The sequence below is a fragment of the Taudactylus pleione genome, unplaced genomic scaffold, assembly GCF_031769625.1.
Source record: "Taudactylus pleione unplaced genomic scaffold, aTauple2 ptg000313l, whole genome shotgun sequence".
NCBI lineage: Eukaryota > Metazoa > Chordata > Amphibia > Anura > Myobatrachidae > Taudactylus > Taudactylus pleione.
Genome location: NW_028284714.1, coordinates 7,969,278 through 7,983,771, shown reverse-complemented (window position 1 = coordinate 7,983,771; position 14,494 = coordinate 7,969,278). Strand labels below are relative to the sequence as shown.

At 43.8% G+C, this 14,494-nt stretch overlaps 1 protein-coding gene across 3 annotated transcripts in view; it reads left to right on the top strand.

Annotated features, from left to right (window-relative positions):
* Nucleotides 1-14,494, top strand: part of LOC148510712 (N-acetylneuraminylgalactosylglucosyl-glucoside beta-1,4-N- acetylgalactosaminyltransferase 2-like) — a 301,958-nt gene that overhangs the window by 167,233 nt on the left and 120,231 nt on the right. For all 3 annotated transcript variants that reach the window (XM_088442515.1, XM_088442514.1, XM_088442517.1), the window contains exon 3: nt 1,095-1,232. In XM_088442515.1, the coding sequence (XP_088298641.1) occupies nt 1,095-1,232 (138 nt within the window). The remainder of the gene's footprint in view (nt 1-1,094; nt 1,233-14,494) is intronic.

Here is a 14,494-nt window from a genome sequence, read left to right as displayed (position 1 = left end):
GTCTTGTGCCTCACTGACCAATCAACTTTTAATTTTTTTACAGCTACTTTCTTAGTTTGTAATATGCTGCATTTTAAATTATATTTTCACACAAGTAAACTTTAGATTTGTTAATTAAACCACTAACTTTGATTGGCAGAAGGGCGAATCTTGGTGTAATTTATTTAGAAACAAACCAAGCACCCAAGTTCATCCATGTTCCTGTTCTCATGTTCCTGTTCTACCAGGTTACTGACCCTTTAATAGATTAACAACATAATTTGAGTGCACAGTCTGCAACCTGACATTAGAGGAATGGATTTAGGACCTCATCCAGACCCGCTCGCTAGATACGATCGCTCGCATCCAGCGTGTGCAAATTTGACAAAGTGATGGCGTGGGAAGCGATCTCTCGCCAAGGCATAAGCACACCCACTTTGGCTGTGCGAGCGACCGCTCTGTGTATGCAGACATCCATTAGTGTATGTAGGGACGCCCACTAGCGCACGTCATCTCCAGGATGTGTTTTAAAACATTGGTACATTGAGCACCATCGGTAGCGATTGCAGCGCTTGTGGTTGCCTTACCCTGCCGCAAGCACTGCGGGGACTTCAGGGTAAAAAAACAGGCATGTGACGTGTACTATGACGCTGCCTGTTAATTATGCCCGCCTTAAAAATGGCGTTGAAACATCAAGGCACGCTTGCGTTCGAACGCTTCACTCCCCCCTGTTATTAGTGTCCTGCCCCTGTTACCACCCACAAATGGTCTCTCCTGCCACTCATTTCACTGGGTTGTCTTTGCTGGGCGAGCGAGCGGGCTGCGATAGTACAGAGTAGTGCGCGCACGCGCAGAACGAAGCATGCGCGTTCGCAAACAAGCGCTAGCGACCGGGTCTGAATGAGGTCCTTAGCTCTCAGGCAGTGGGGCCACCAGGGATTTCCCTGATATTATTGTGCTAACAAAACCACAATAATAATATTTGAATCAGGGTGTTGGTCAACACTGCAAAATTATCAAAACTGAAAACATAATTATAAAAATTATTTTTGTTGACTGTACATCAGACAAACTAAAATTACTTTTTTTTTAAATCCCATAATTGTACCTTTTAGCTTTTATTCAGGTGGATCATGCTCATGTGAAAAAAGTAAAGGTCTCCAGGTCTATAACTTAAAAGACTACCTTAATAAAGATGATATTGATGCAATTAAAGTTCGAAGAGCGAAGGAACTTCAGCACTTCCAAAAAAGGTATGTAGGCTTTGATGCATGTGTGCCCATAGCTTCACATAGGTTTCATATAAATTATATTTAAACTAGCAGAGAGTAAGCTACTTTTGCAACCAAAAATTGTAAATGCTCTAACTGTACAGTATAAAAATGAAATGATACTGAAATGTCACTGGGTACCAAGGACATACTTTCTGTCTCATATAAGATGTTATGTAATTCCAAGTGAATATTTTACATTATATTATCTGTAATCATTTGGCCACTGGCCCACAGCCACATTAGTGTCTGTTGATGATACTTAATTCTCCAATAAATAAAGTTAAATCGATTACTTTTCAATTTCAGTCTCTTCAAGTAGATCTTGACCAAGAGTTATTTGACTGAGACATAACTTCTTTACCACCAGCAAGCGGGTCGGCCCTGGCTAAATTAGTGCCCTAGGCAAGATTTAGGCTCGTGCCCCCCCACCCATGGGAACCTGAAAAGGGGTGTAGCCTCATGGAAGGGGCATGGTCTTGTAAGTGCCCTTCCTCCATTATGCTGGTGCTCCCATCCCATGTAGCTTCATTCTCCCGTATGCCTCCCCAGCCCCAGCCCAGCATTTTATTTCTTAGGTAAAAATATTTATAGTAAAACACTTACCTTGTTTCTTCAACTCTCTGTCTTCTGTCTTCTCCAGGGCACTCCTTTTCAGGTTCTTGATGTTCCTCGCTCTGTGTCAGGCTCCTCTTCAGCCACCCACCATTACAGTGCCTCCTGCTACCTTCTCTCAATAGTGCGGGGTGTCTGATATTCTATAGGACACATTCTCCCTCACAACACAGTACCCCAGGCTCTTCCCTCATAGCACCCCTCTCCTCTTACTGCACAGCACCCCTCACCCATCACAGCATCACTCTCCCAGCACCCCTCACCAAGCACAGCACCCCACACCCAGCACCACTCAACTAGCACAGCACCCCTCATACAGAACCCCGCTGCCTTCTCCTAGCAAAGTACCCCTCACCCAACAGCACAAATTACAGCAACCCTCACAGCAGTCAGCTCAGCACCTCTCACTACTGAGCTGACTTTAATCTAAACATTTTTGTAAAACTTACTTTTTAAAGCTGGCTGCCTGTGCCTCCGTTTCTGCAGTTGTGCTGACTGCGCTTTTTGGGGGTGGTGCTGGACTCCACAAAGGCCCATGGGAGGAGGAGCTGCTGTGGCTGGGCATGCGCAGTAGTCCTCCTCCAGCATCCATTTTTGTTACTGCCCACTGCCCCCACTGTCTCTGCTCCCTGCTCCTGCTGCTGCTGGCTGAATGAGCTGCATAATCGGAGTTGAGCTGAGAGCTCCAATCACAGTAGGCCCTGCCCCTGCAAACCACCTTAAACCACCACTGCCCACTGTTTGCAGATCGGAGCTGTCAGCTGAGCTTTGATCATGGAAGATGTGCAGTATCCAGAATGTTTGCCCAGTCTGCCGGCATCCAGCAAAGTGCCCTTGCCTGCCCCAAATCTCAGCCGGCTTCAGGCTTGGAATGCCCCAAGGCATTCAAAATGTCCTAGGCATGTGCCTAGTAAGCCTATGCCTAGTGCCGGCTCTGCCTGTAAGCGCATATTATTGTATGTTGCTGTGCATATAGAGGCACTAGAAAACTTAACCGTATTGAGCGTGTGTGTTTTTCTTTAAATTAAAACTGTAAAAATGCAGCACTAAGATGTTTGTAATTGGTGAATGCATAGTTATTCTTTCCACTGCCACATGTCATAAAAGGGGTATCCTAACCATCATTCTCTCCCTATCCCTAACCCTCCATTCCCAGTACCTAAACCTAACCCTCCCCTCTTAGTGCCTAACCCTAACCCTCCCCCTAGTGCAGGGGTTCCCAACCACGGTCCTCAAGACACACTAACAGTCCAGGTTTTAAGGATAGCAATAGTTGAGTAGAGGTGACTTGATTAGTACCTTAGTTATTTTGATTTAACCATCTGTGCTTAAGCATGGATATCACTAAAACCAGGACTGTTAGTGTGCCTTGAGGACTGAGGTTGGGAATCACTGCCCTAATGCCTAACCCTAACCCCTAACCCTCCCCTTACCCCGCTTTTTACCTTCAGGATGCCGGCAGTCGAGATGCAAGCACTGGGATTCTGACAGGTGTCGAGATTCCGGTACCGGTACTCTAAGCACCGGCATCTCCTTTGCCAGGATACTGACCATATCCTGTCACAAACACATCATCAAGTTGAAACTTTTGTCCATTTTTCCTCATGTCACATTTACCGTCAGTATTGTATTTGGGATTACAGTTTAACTTCGCATTGGCCTCACTTTATGTGTGTTTGCAAATAATGGACTGGCCTGGATGTGGACCTCTAGTGAACTGTTCTGTTTCTACAATTTAGACTTTACTGGAATTTTTTTTACTTTATATGGATGGCTACACTTTGACCAGAGTGAATGTGGAAACTGATGCTAAGGCAAAAACCATCTTGTCACACAAATTGGTCTATATCAGTGGTGTCCCTCCCCGTGGTGACACCCGGTGCGGGGAGGGATGGCTTGAGCGCAGTGGAGCTGCGCACTCCGCCAAAAAGGGTGTGGCCTTGTCAAATGAGATGTGGCCTCGGGAAAGGGGCGTGACTTTGCTTCCCGAGACCGCCATTACTTCGTTATCAATGGGGGGCGCGGGCAGTGCAGGCTCAATCTCTGTGACAGGAGTGCTGCACGTGATGTTACAGTGCAGTACCCACCTCCTGTCACTGAGGTGGAGCCCTGCTCCTTGGTGTCACCCCTCGGCGGGTGACACCCGGGTGCGGCCCGCACCCCCCTTGAGACGCCACTGGTCTATATATTACTAAGAGCTGTATCAGAGTGTGTGCCCTCTCACTCACTCTCATTACCTTTTCTTTGTGTTCTTTGTACCCTGTTCTTTGGTGCCCTAGGAAGAACATTGCCCCCCCCACCCCATTTTTTCAAAAAGGGATATAAGATAATGTACTCGAAAAAGAGCCATGGCCACATGGGGCAGGGCCAGAGAAGAGATCGGGGCGGCCAGGAGATGCTGGGGATAAAATAAGAGGAAGCTACAAAAATGATAATAAACAGAAAATTGACATGCCCTGTGGTGCCCTGTGCCATGGCGCAGGTCGCACCACCCTAGTTACGGCCCTGCTCTAACATGCTATTCGGTTGCTTCCCTTCTTTACAGCTGCCCCCTGCCCGCTCACATCTGGCAAGCTTCCCGCACCATTGTTTCTCAAAATCCCCCCCCCCACCTCTATAGTCACTGGAGGATACTCCACAGTGGTAACCCATTTTCTTGGAGGACAGGTCAACATCTGTATGTTAGTAGCATGCTGCAAAGGTTGAATGGTAAAAGGATGGTTTTTGTGAAAACGTTGCCAATAGGCCACAATGACTTATGCCATAGAAAGATAGAATAAGCTATCAAGGTCAAGCTAAGTTTTTCAGAGCTTTGTAAATTGAAATACATCACTTCTACCAAAGAATTTAAAGCAGGCTATATCTATGATATTTCCTGTATTACAGATTTGGGGCTGATTCAGACAGATCTTTGCAAAGGTGCAAATAACAGGTTTTAGTATACAGTGCATGCAATGTGAATTTATGCTTATCTTCGGCCTATTCTGAGTTGGATGGATCTTTTCTGGATCTGTCTTTCCATGAAATGAGTGTTTCAGGGCTGAAACTGGGTTATGACAATGCAAACGCATAGATCTGCTCTGTTTTATGGGAGTGTCATGGTTGTGTAGCTTGAGTTCTGTGCGTATGGAGATCAGAAATGTAATGTAATGTCATTCATTATTATTATGCAGTGAAAAAGGGCTGCCCTGACAATATGGGTCTGGAAACCTATATATAAATAGAAACTAAGGGTGCTCAAAGAAACAGCTGATTGTTAGAAAACTAAACATTGCTATATTTTCAAACAATAATATGTAGATAAAAGATATCTAAAAACACCAAATGTCACTCAGGACCAAGAACTATGGCCCTCATTCAGAGCCGTTCGCTATTTGCGGTCGTTCGTTTAAAAACAAGGGGTGGCTATTCAAATGATCCGTACGCACATTGCAGTCTGTTCACACCTCTAAGTCTGGACGAACGAGCAAAACATACGCTCGTTTATTTGTTAAAAACGCCCCCTGGCCGCTCGCATCCTACGTCATGTCCGCTATTTATTAGATTAATCGAGTACATCGACAAGGGTATGAACTGCTCGCTATTCTTGTGGTTGGTGTTTGCTACCACAAATTTGCGAGCAGTTCTGGCTATAAAATAACCCAGTGACGTGGTCAATGACGCTGCTGTTTTAAATATACACACCCATAAAACGCCCGTTTTGACCTTTAAGCACGCCTGCGTTCGGATCTACACTCCCCATTTTCAAGCACCTTCCCCTGTTACCACCCACATACGCCTCATTCTGTCACTCAAAATAGCAGGCACTCGCTATATAGCGTACAAACGATTTTCGGCCGCACTGACTGGTTCGCGCATGCGTACTAAAAAGCGTACGCATGCGCAGATGTGCAAACATCGCTCGGAACGAGCGTACTGCCGCTAACGAGCGGCTCTGAATGAGGGCCCATGTCAGTTGCGATAGAAAACATTGGGCCTGATTCAGAGCCGCTCGTAAGCGGCCGTTTGTTCGCTACGAGCGATGTTCGCACATCTGCGCATGCGTATGGGTTTTAGTACGCATGCGCGAACCAGTCATTGCGGTCGAAAATCGTGTGCTCGCAAAATAGCGAATGCCTGCTAATTTGAGTGACAGAATGAGGCGTTTGTGGGTGGTAACAGGGGAAGGTGCTTGAAAACGGGGAGTGGAGATCCGAACGCAGGCGTGCCAAACGGTCAAAACAGGCATTTTAAGGGTGTGCATAATTAACAAAGCAGCGTCATTGACCACGTCATTTGGTTGTCTTTTAGCCTGAACTGCTCGCATGATTGCGGTAGGAAAATCCAACCACAAGCACTGCGAGCAGTTCAGACGCCTTTCGATGTACTCGATTAATCAAATAAATAGCGGAGATGACGTACGATGCGAGCGGCCAGAGGGCGTTTTTTCCAAAATAGTGAGCGCATGTTTCGTTCTCTCGTTCAGACATAGAGGCGTCAACAGACCGCAAAGAGCGAGCGCTTAATTTAAATAACCAGCCCCTTTTTCTGAACGAGCGAGCGCAAATAGCGTCCGGCTCTGAATCAGGTCCATTGTTAGTATATAACGCTGTGGTCACAGACAAAGTCCAAGTCTAATAGCAATTGAAATAACATGCAGGAAGCATGATACAGTAGAGTTAGTGAGCAGCAAAGCCTTGAGACGGTTAATTGTAGCAAAAGATTTGAAGATGGTTAAATAGCAGCAATAATAGACTATTCAGTAAATTATGTTTAATTCATATAGTCACCATATCCTATTAGGAAGCTGGAAATGCCTTCTTATGAAGATGGATGGGTAGGCTGTGTACACCTAGATATCGCTGCTCCTGGCACACCACTATGGAGATGCACTGATGCTAATAGGTGACTGACCATAAGCCCAAATGCCACACTGGTTCCTGGGCCGGGACAGATAGACTGTGTGGCAGAGCGTGTTTTCCCATTGTGTATTATTGACCAGGTCCAGATATCAAGAGTGGCCGCTGTTGTTTTTCAAAGGCTCGGCTACCACTTTGCGACTTCCAGGTTCCGGCTTCCGTCCTGCATTCCAGATGTGTGTCAGTCACAGGAAGTCAAATGACGTGTTTCTCTGGCTGTGACTACAACGGTTTCTTCAGAGGGATAACTGGGCTCTCTCTGTGTCCTTTTTATTCCAGGATGCATGTCTGATTACATAATTGGAATCCATATACTCTTATTACCATAGGATCGAATTTAGTCAATCTAAATCCTGTGAAGGATTACCTAAATTTGCATTTATAATCCATAAAATATAATAACAAAATATAAATACTACATATAATGGTATGCAATCGGGAAGCCGACTGCCTAAATACCGGCAGCCGGCTTCCCGACTGTCATATCCTGGCAAGGGTGAAATGCCGGGCATCTAGATATAGACGCCCGCATTTCCCCGACGCCGGGAGACCGGCGCCCGGCATCCCGATCGTAGTGATGCCGGGCGCCGTGAGCGGAGGGCCGCGGGGGGGGGGTTAGGGTTAGGCTAGGGGGAGGGAGGGTTAGGGTCAGGCATCCCCGGGGGGGACTTAGGGTTAGGCACCCTCCCCGGGGGACAGGTTTAGGCAGCGGGGAAGGGGGTGGTTAGGGTTAGGCACTTAGAGGGGGGATTAGGGTTAGACACCCCCCGGAGGGTTAGGGCTAGGCTAGGGGGGGAGAGGGTTAGGGTTAGGCACCCCCCGGGGGACTTGGGTTTAGGCAGCGGGGAGGGGGGTGGTTAGGGTTAGGCACTTAGAGGGGGGATTAGGGTTAGGCACCCCTAAGGAGGGTTAGGGTTAGGGGGGTTAGGTTAGGATAGTAGATACTCACCTATCTACGATCGGGATTTCCAGCGCTGTCGGGCTTCCGCTGCTCCGAACTCTGCTCATGTCAGGCTGCCGCTGACGGGAATCGAACTGGGCATTTCATACCCATTCCCATATAATATTACTATCTATACAATTACAAGATAAATCCAAACTGAGATGTTTGTAAACAATTGCACTTCACATATACCCACTATATAGACACACTATTATTTACACTTAAGGTGCAATGCAACATTGTATACCCATTATTTAGTTCCTATTTATTACCACTTTAAAGATAATGAGTCGCTGCAGTTATTGATTTTTAGTTGATATTAAAGAAATCCTTATATAAAGTGATCATTCACAAGTTTTTATCTTAAAGCAATATATAATATTCCTAATATACTTACCATCTCATATAAGAAGGGGAGATTAACCAAGAAACCTATACACTAAGTGATAGGGGACATATATGGACTTGAACAACCAATAAGGCTGGCCAGGTCCCACCAAAATGACAGAAAAGACAATAAAGAGGATAATAAATATCAATCAGTTTGTCTGAAGACAAACTGACATATGCAGATATAGAACTTTAATTGAACCGATTATTGTGACATAGGTCAAGATATTGCCCCTACATGGAGCTTACTAGGGGAATCTCAGTGGTAGTAAATGATCTAGAATACATATAGAGAGAAATGTATAAAAAGGTAGCACACATCAAATAAGAGGAAAGCAAAGAACAAGGCTTTACTGGGGAGGAGACCATATTTTATATTATTCAACTCAATAGTTTCATTTAGTCCTAATGGACTCAAACTTTTGAACCTAAAAATCCAATAGGCCTCTCTTTTACACAATAACACAGTAACCTTAATCTGTTCAATAGCATTTGCCCTAATGCCACTCAAATTCCCTGCATCACATCTCGTGACATGTCTTCATAAATTGTGTGTAATATTTGAATTTAAGATATTTCTTCAATGCTCAAGGAACCTTACAATCAAAGTGCATGTTGTCCATCCAATCACCGTTTTTGGCATCCACATTCTATCAAATATATAATATACTAGTTGATGTACCTGATTTTACCCGGGTAGAATTTAAATATTTTCATTTTGTTCATACCAACCTAACTTAACTTATATGCTTAGATTGTTTTATGCCTCTGGTGTAAAATAGCGTGCTAGTGTCAAAATTAAGTAACTGAAGGTTTTTTTTTCTTTAGTCCTTAGCAGCAGCGACTTCAGAGGTGGGGCTGCAGTGCAGTCCAATATTCAATTAGGGAAGCCACACCAACTGTTACCCCAAATGCTGCCAAACATCACTGGCAATTGGTGTGTCTCCCCTAATTGAATATTGGATTGTGCTGCAGTCCCAACTCTGAAGCCATCACTCTACCCTTACAGTCCTATAGCACTTGGGACATGTTGCTTTGTCACCCAGTCACCTCGTCAGGAGCAAAAATAAACTTTACACTCCCTTAAGAGGTTGAATTTCAAAGAGCCCTGCTTAGTGGGTGCTTACATCATGGAAGGAATATACTCCCTGAATTTCCTGTTTCTAGGTCCAGGGGTTTGGACAAGGCATTGATGAGTCAGTCAGTCTTGACATTGCACAAGGGAGGAAACAATTTAGACCTTTTCACCCTCTTAGGAGTCGAATTTTGAAAAATCCCATCTTAGTGAGTGCCTACGTCATGGAAGGCATATACTCCCCGAATTTCATGTTTCTAGGTCCAGGGGTTTAAACTGGACGTTGAGGAGTCAGTGAATCAGTCAGGACATTTGCGTGTGTATATATATATATATTGTGACACAGTTAGGTTAGGGGGTCCCTCTCCTGGGTAGAGGACTCCTTCCTTACACACACACACAGCAGCAGGGAAACAGCACACCAGTCTGGATGCAAGTACAAGCTGGTCGGCGCCAGTCTTTATTGTACAATGACAGAAATATAAAGAAAACATAAATATAAATCCTAGCCCTGTCAGAGCACTAACTTCACAGGCAGTTCCCTCACTACCAGAACCTGGCAGGGCCTAATGCCCTCGCCAGCAACAAAGCACAGCACAGTACTCACAAATAGGTTTTTCAAGTGTCTCTGAGCAAACTCCCTGCCTGCTCTCCCAGGTGAGACACTCAGCCCTAAACACACTAGGCTTATATTGGCCACTCTCAGGTGGAAAACTAACAAGCCTGTTACCAGGCTGCGAGAACCAAAACCTGGAGTGGCCGTGGGTGGAGCCCTCCCTCTCCTCTCACCCACAACCCCCAGGTCCCAAACCGGCTTTTCAAAAAGCCGAAACTCAAGCCTGCTACGCTGCAGACTTTCTCCTGGGGGTTTAAAACACAAAAGACAGGAATCTGGGACAAATGTACCTGCCACAGACCACTTTACCAGTGATCCTATCACATTCACAATATATATATATATATATATATATATATATATATATATAGTCCCAATATATAGGACAAGGGCACTCTCCAAAATCACATTAGTAAAACATATTGTTTATTTATTTTATGGCTTTAAAACAGCTATTCACAATACAATATCCGTTGGTGTGTCAACGTTTCGGTCCCTACAGGACCTTCCTCAAGACAATAATTAACAGTGGCAAAATATGCATCGACCAGTGTGATGTACAACATGACCTGTGAAGAAACAAACAACACAAACAATACAGACTGAGTCTCTCAGGCTTCACACACCACAAAAATAATGCGCATACTGATATTCTAAATCAAGTTGAACAAAATTAAATTGAAAAAAATGGACATAAAAATAAACCCAGTGGATGAAGTGTCTGCTCAGTTATATACTGAAACATCAAGGTAGGCAGTGTAGTCTACTCCCAATCACATTAGAAATTGCTCAACATGTGATCATACTGAACATAATCTGCATACTAAATTAGACACCCAGGTGACAGCTCTCACCTAAATGTGGTACATAGCCCCATACAGGCTGAATAAAATGAAATACCTGTTTAATTTAAGACAACAAGCTTACAAGGTGCTGCTGCAATCCATCCAGATCACATACTGACTGGTCTGATTCGCTGATCCATAAATGGAACTGTGCATAAATAGCAAATGATATATAGTTAAATGTATACATTCATCAATAGTAGACAACACTAATAAAACATATGATAGCCATATTAGTGCATAGCAAACCAACACAAGGAACTTACCATCAGCAGACAGACAGAAAAAAAGGCATGCACATGTCTAATGAGCATGCTCACACATCCATCCAAGGGACAGATAAATACAGCCATGGCAAACCTGACTTTAAACCGGGCCTGACTGAAGGAGCCATCATGTGCTGTGGTTCCTTCAAAAGCAAACATCAGATGGCACGCTCCGGGAGGACAGGAAATACGTCATCCTAGGAGAGCCATGCGCTCCACCGTGTCATAGTGACACAGCGCTTGTGTGCCAACAGACAGACAGGCATTCAAGGGAAGGGAGGCAAAGGAAAAAGCGTCATCAGCAAAAGGCCATGCGTTCCACCACGTTGAAGTGACACAGCGCTTGCGTGTCATATAACAGACAAAGCTGATAAAATTAACTAAGCGACCTGCGCTCCACAATGCCTAAATCATGAAATTACAACCGCCCTGAAAAAGTACCATCCACTGAGAATAATTAAATATAGATATAAACACAGACACTAGGTGATGATAAAAAAACAAAAATAAAACTACACCCAATTCGCAATGCATGCGTAGACAGTGGTGTAGAAGGCAGATAAAATACTCTTTTGATCAAAATAAATATTTAAAAAAAGAACAAAAAGGAATAAACATAAAATGGGAGACGTACCACAATTTTTTTTTCTTTTCACCATATGAGAAAAATATTTTATATATGTATGCCTATAATTGTACATACATACATACATAAGAAAAATAAACAAAAACATTTTTTAACCCTGACCAATCACCATAGACCCCAAATCTACAGTGTCTAGATAGACAAAAAAATAATAAGAAGAAAAAAAGGGGAAAAAAAGGAAAAAAGGCACCAGAACCATAAATGGACCTCAAGGAAAGAATCAACTGACACCCGTCATTAAATATATAAAGAGGTTCAAAGAGACAGTCTGAGAGAGAAATGTCAAAATAGAGTCTCAAACCTATATGTGAAACCATGCAAGCACCATAAAAGGTCAAAAAAATGACAAACAATATAATTCAAGGTTACATCCACTTCAGATGATTTAAAGAAATACATTGAGTGGATTCTTCTCATTTAGACCCCTGGGAGTTAGTGTCCAATTGGTGGATCCAATAGCTTTCACACTGTTTTAGTAGTTGTAATCTGTCACTTCCCAGTCTCGGAGGAGGAACCCAGTCTATTAGTATGCACTTCAGACTTGCTAATTGATGTTTTTTGTCCCGAAAGTGTCTTGCTACCGGCTTATCTGTAGAACCGGTGTTCAAAGCAGACCTGATGGAAGCTCTGTGATTCACCATGCAGTCTCTTCATTTTCTAGATGTCAAACCCACATAATATAATCCACAGGGACATATAAGAATGTAAATCAAAAAATCTAGTGTACAATGTAGGTGATACCGGATTTTAATTATTCTGCAAGTATGCGGATGAGGAAATGTAGGCTACCAAAAGAAATGTAGGCAAGAAAAGCTACCAGGTTTGGAGGCCATAACATAAATTGATGTTTCAGTATATAACTGAGCAGACACTTCATCCACTGGGTTTATTTTTATGTCCATTATTTTTCAATTTAATTTTGTACAACTTGATTCAGAATATCAGCATGCGCATTATTTTTGTGGTGTGTGAAGCCTGAGACTTAGTCTGTATTGTTTGTGTTGTTTGTTACTTTCACAGGTCATGTTGTACATTACACTGGTCGATGCATATTTTGCCGCTGTTGATTATTGTCCTGAGGAAGGTCCTGTAGGGACCGAAATGTTGACACACCAACGGATATTGTATTGTGAATAGCTGTTTTAAAGCCGTAAAATAAATAAACAATATGTTTTACTAATGTGACTTTGGAGAGTACCCTTGTCCTATATATTGGGACTATACACATATATTCGGATCAATTGATCTTAGTGGCACCCCCCCAGTGACACACCTACTGGTGAGAGTGCAAGATTTATTGCTCACCACAGGGAGGTACACAGGATATGGCAGTTTCACAGGCAAGAGGTTATACAAAGTCTTCCAATACAGCAATATTTCTTCAGTGGACTCTCAGCTCCAGGAACCCTAACACTAGTCACCCCAGGCCTATAAGTTGGACTACTATTTCACCGTCCGGCTCAGTTTCCCCAGTGTTTCTGCAGTTCTCAAACCAGTTTCTCATAGGTGTCTGTAACCTGCTGCCTTTCCAGGCACTGATTGAGGCAACACCTGAACTGGACACTTACACAATCCTAATGTCTTTGCTCTGCCAAACTTGGGAGATCTCAATATACCACATTTACTTCATGTGGCAGTATGCTGACCCTGTCACAATTATATATAGAGCCTGCACATCCCTAATATATATAAATATATATATATATATATATATATATATATACTCACAGTGCATCCGGAAAGTATTCACAGCGCATCACTTTTTCCACATTTTGTTATGTTACAGCCTTACTTCAAAATGGAATAAATTCATTTTTGTCCTCAAAATTATTCTACACACAATACCCCATAATGACAACGTGTAAAAAGTTTTTTTGAGATTTTTGAAATTTAATTTAAAAAACCACACTAAGATAACACATGTACATAAGTATTCACGGCCTTTGTTATGAAGCTCAAAATTTAGCTCAGGTGCATCCTCTTTCCACTGATCATCCTTGAGATGTTCCTATAGCTTAATTGGAGTCCACCTGTGGTAAATTCAGTTGATTGGACATGATTTTGAAAGGCATATACCTGTCTAAGGTCCCACTTGACAGTGCATGTCAGAGCACAAAACAAGCATGTAGTCCAAGGAATTGTCTGTAGACCTCCGAGACAGGATTGTCTCGAGGCACAAATATGGTGAAGGGTACAGAAAAGTATCTGCTGCTTAGAATGGCCCAATGAGCACAGTGGCCTCCATCATCTGTAAATGGACAAAGTTCAGAATCACCAGGACTCTTCCTAGAGTTGGCCGTCCATCTAAACTGAGCGATCGGGGGAGAAGGGCCCTAGTCAGGGAGGTGACCAAGAACCCGATGGTCACTCTGTCAAAGCTACAGCATTCCACTGTGGAGAGACGAGAACCTTCCAGAAGGACAACCATCTCTACAGCAATCCACCAATAAGGCCTGTATGGTAGAGTGGCCAGATGGAGGCTACTCCTTAGTAAAAAGCACATGGCAGCCCACCTGGAATTTGCCAAAATGCACCTGAAGGACTCTCAGACCATGAGAGACAAAGGTTGAACTCTTTGGCGTAAATACCAGGCGTTTTATTTGGAGGAAACCAGGCAACGCTCATCACCACGCCAATACCATCCCTACAGTGAAGCATGGTGGTGGCAGCATCATGCTGTGGGGATGTTTTTCAGTGGCAGGAACTGGGAGACTAGTCAGGATACAGGGAAAGATGAATGCAGCAGTGTACAGAGACATCCTGGATGAAAACCTGCTCCAGAGCACTCTTGACCTCAGACTGGGGCGACGGTTAATCTTTTAGCAGGACAACGACCCTAAGCACACAGCCAAGATATCAAAGGAGTGGCTTCAGGACAACTCTGGGAATGTCCTTGAGTGGCCCAGCCAGAGCCCAGAGTTGAATCCGATTGAACATCTCTGGAGACATC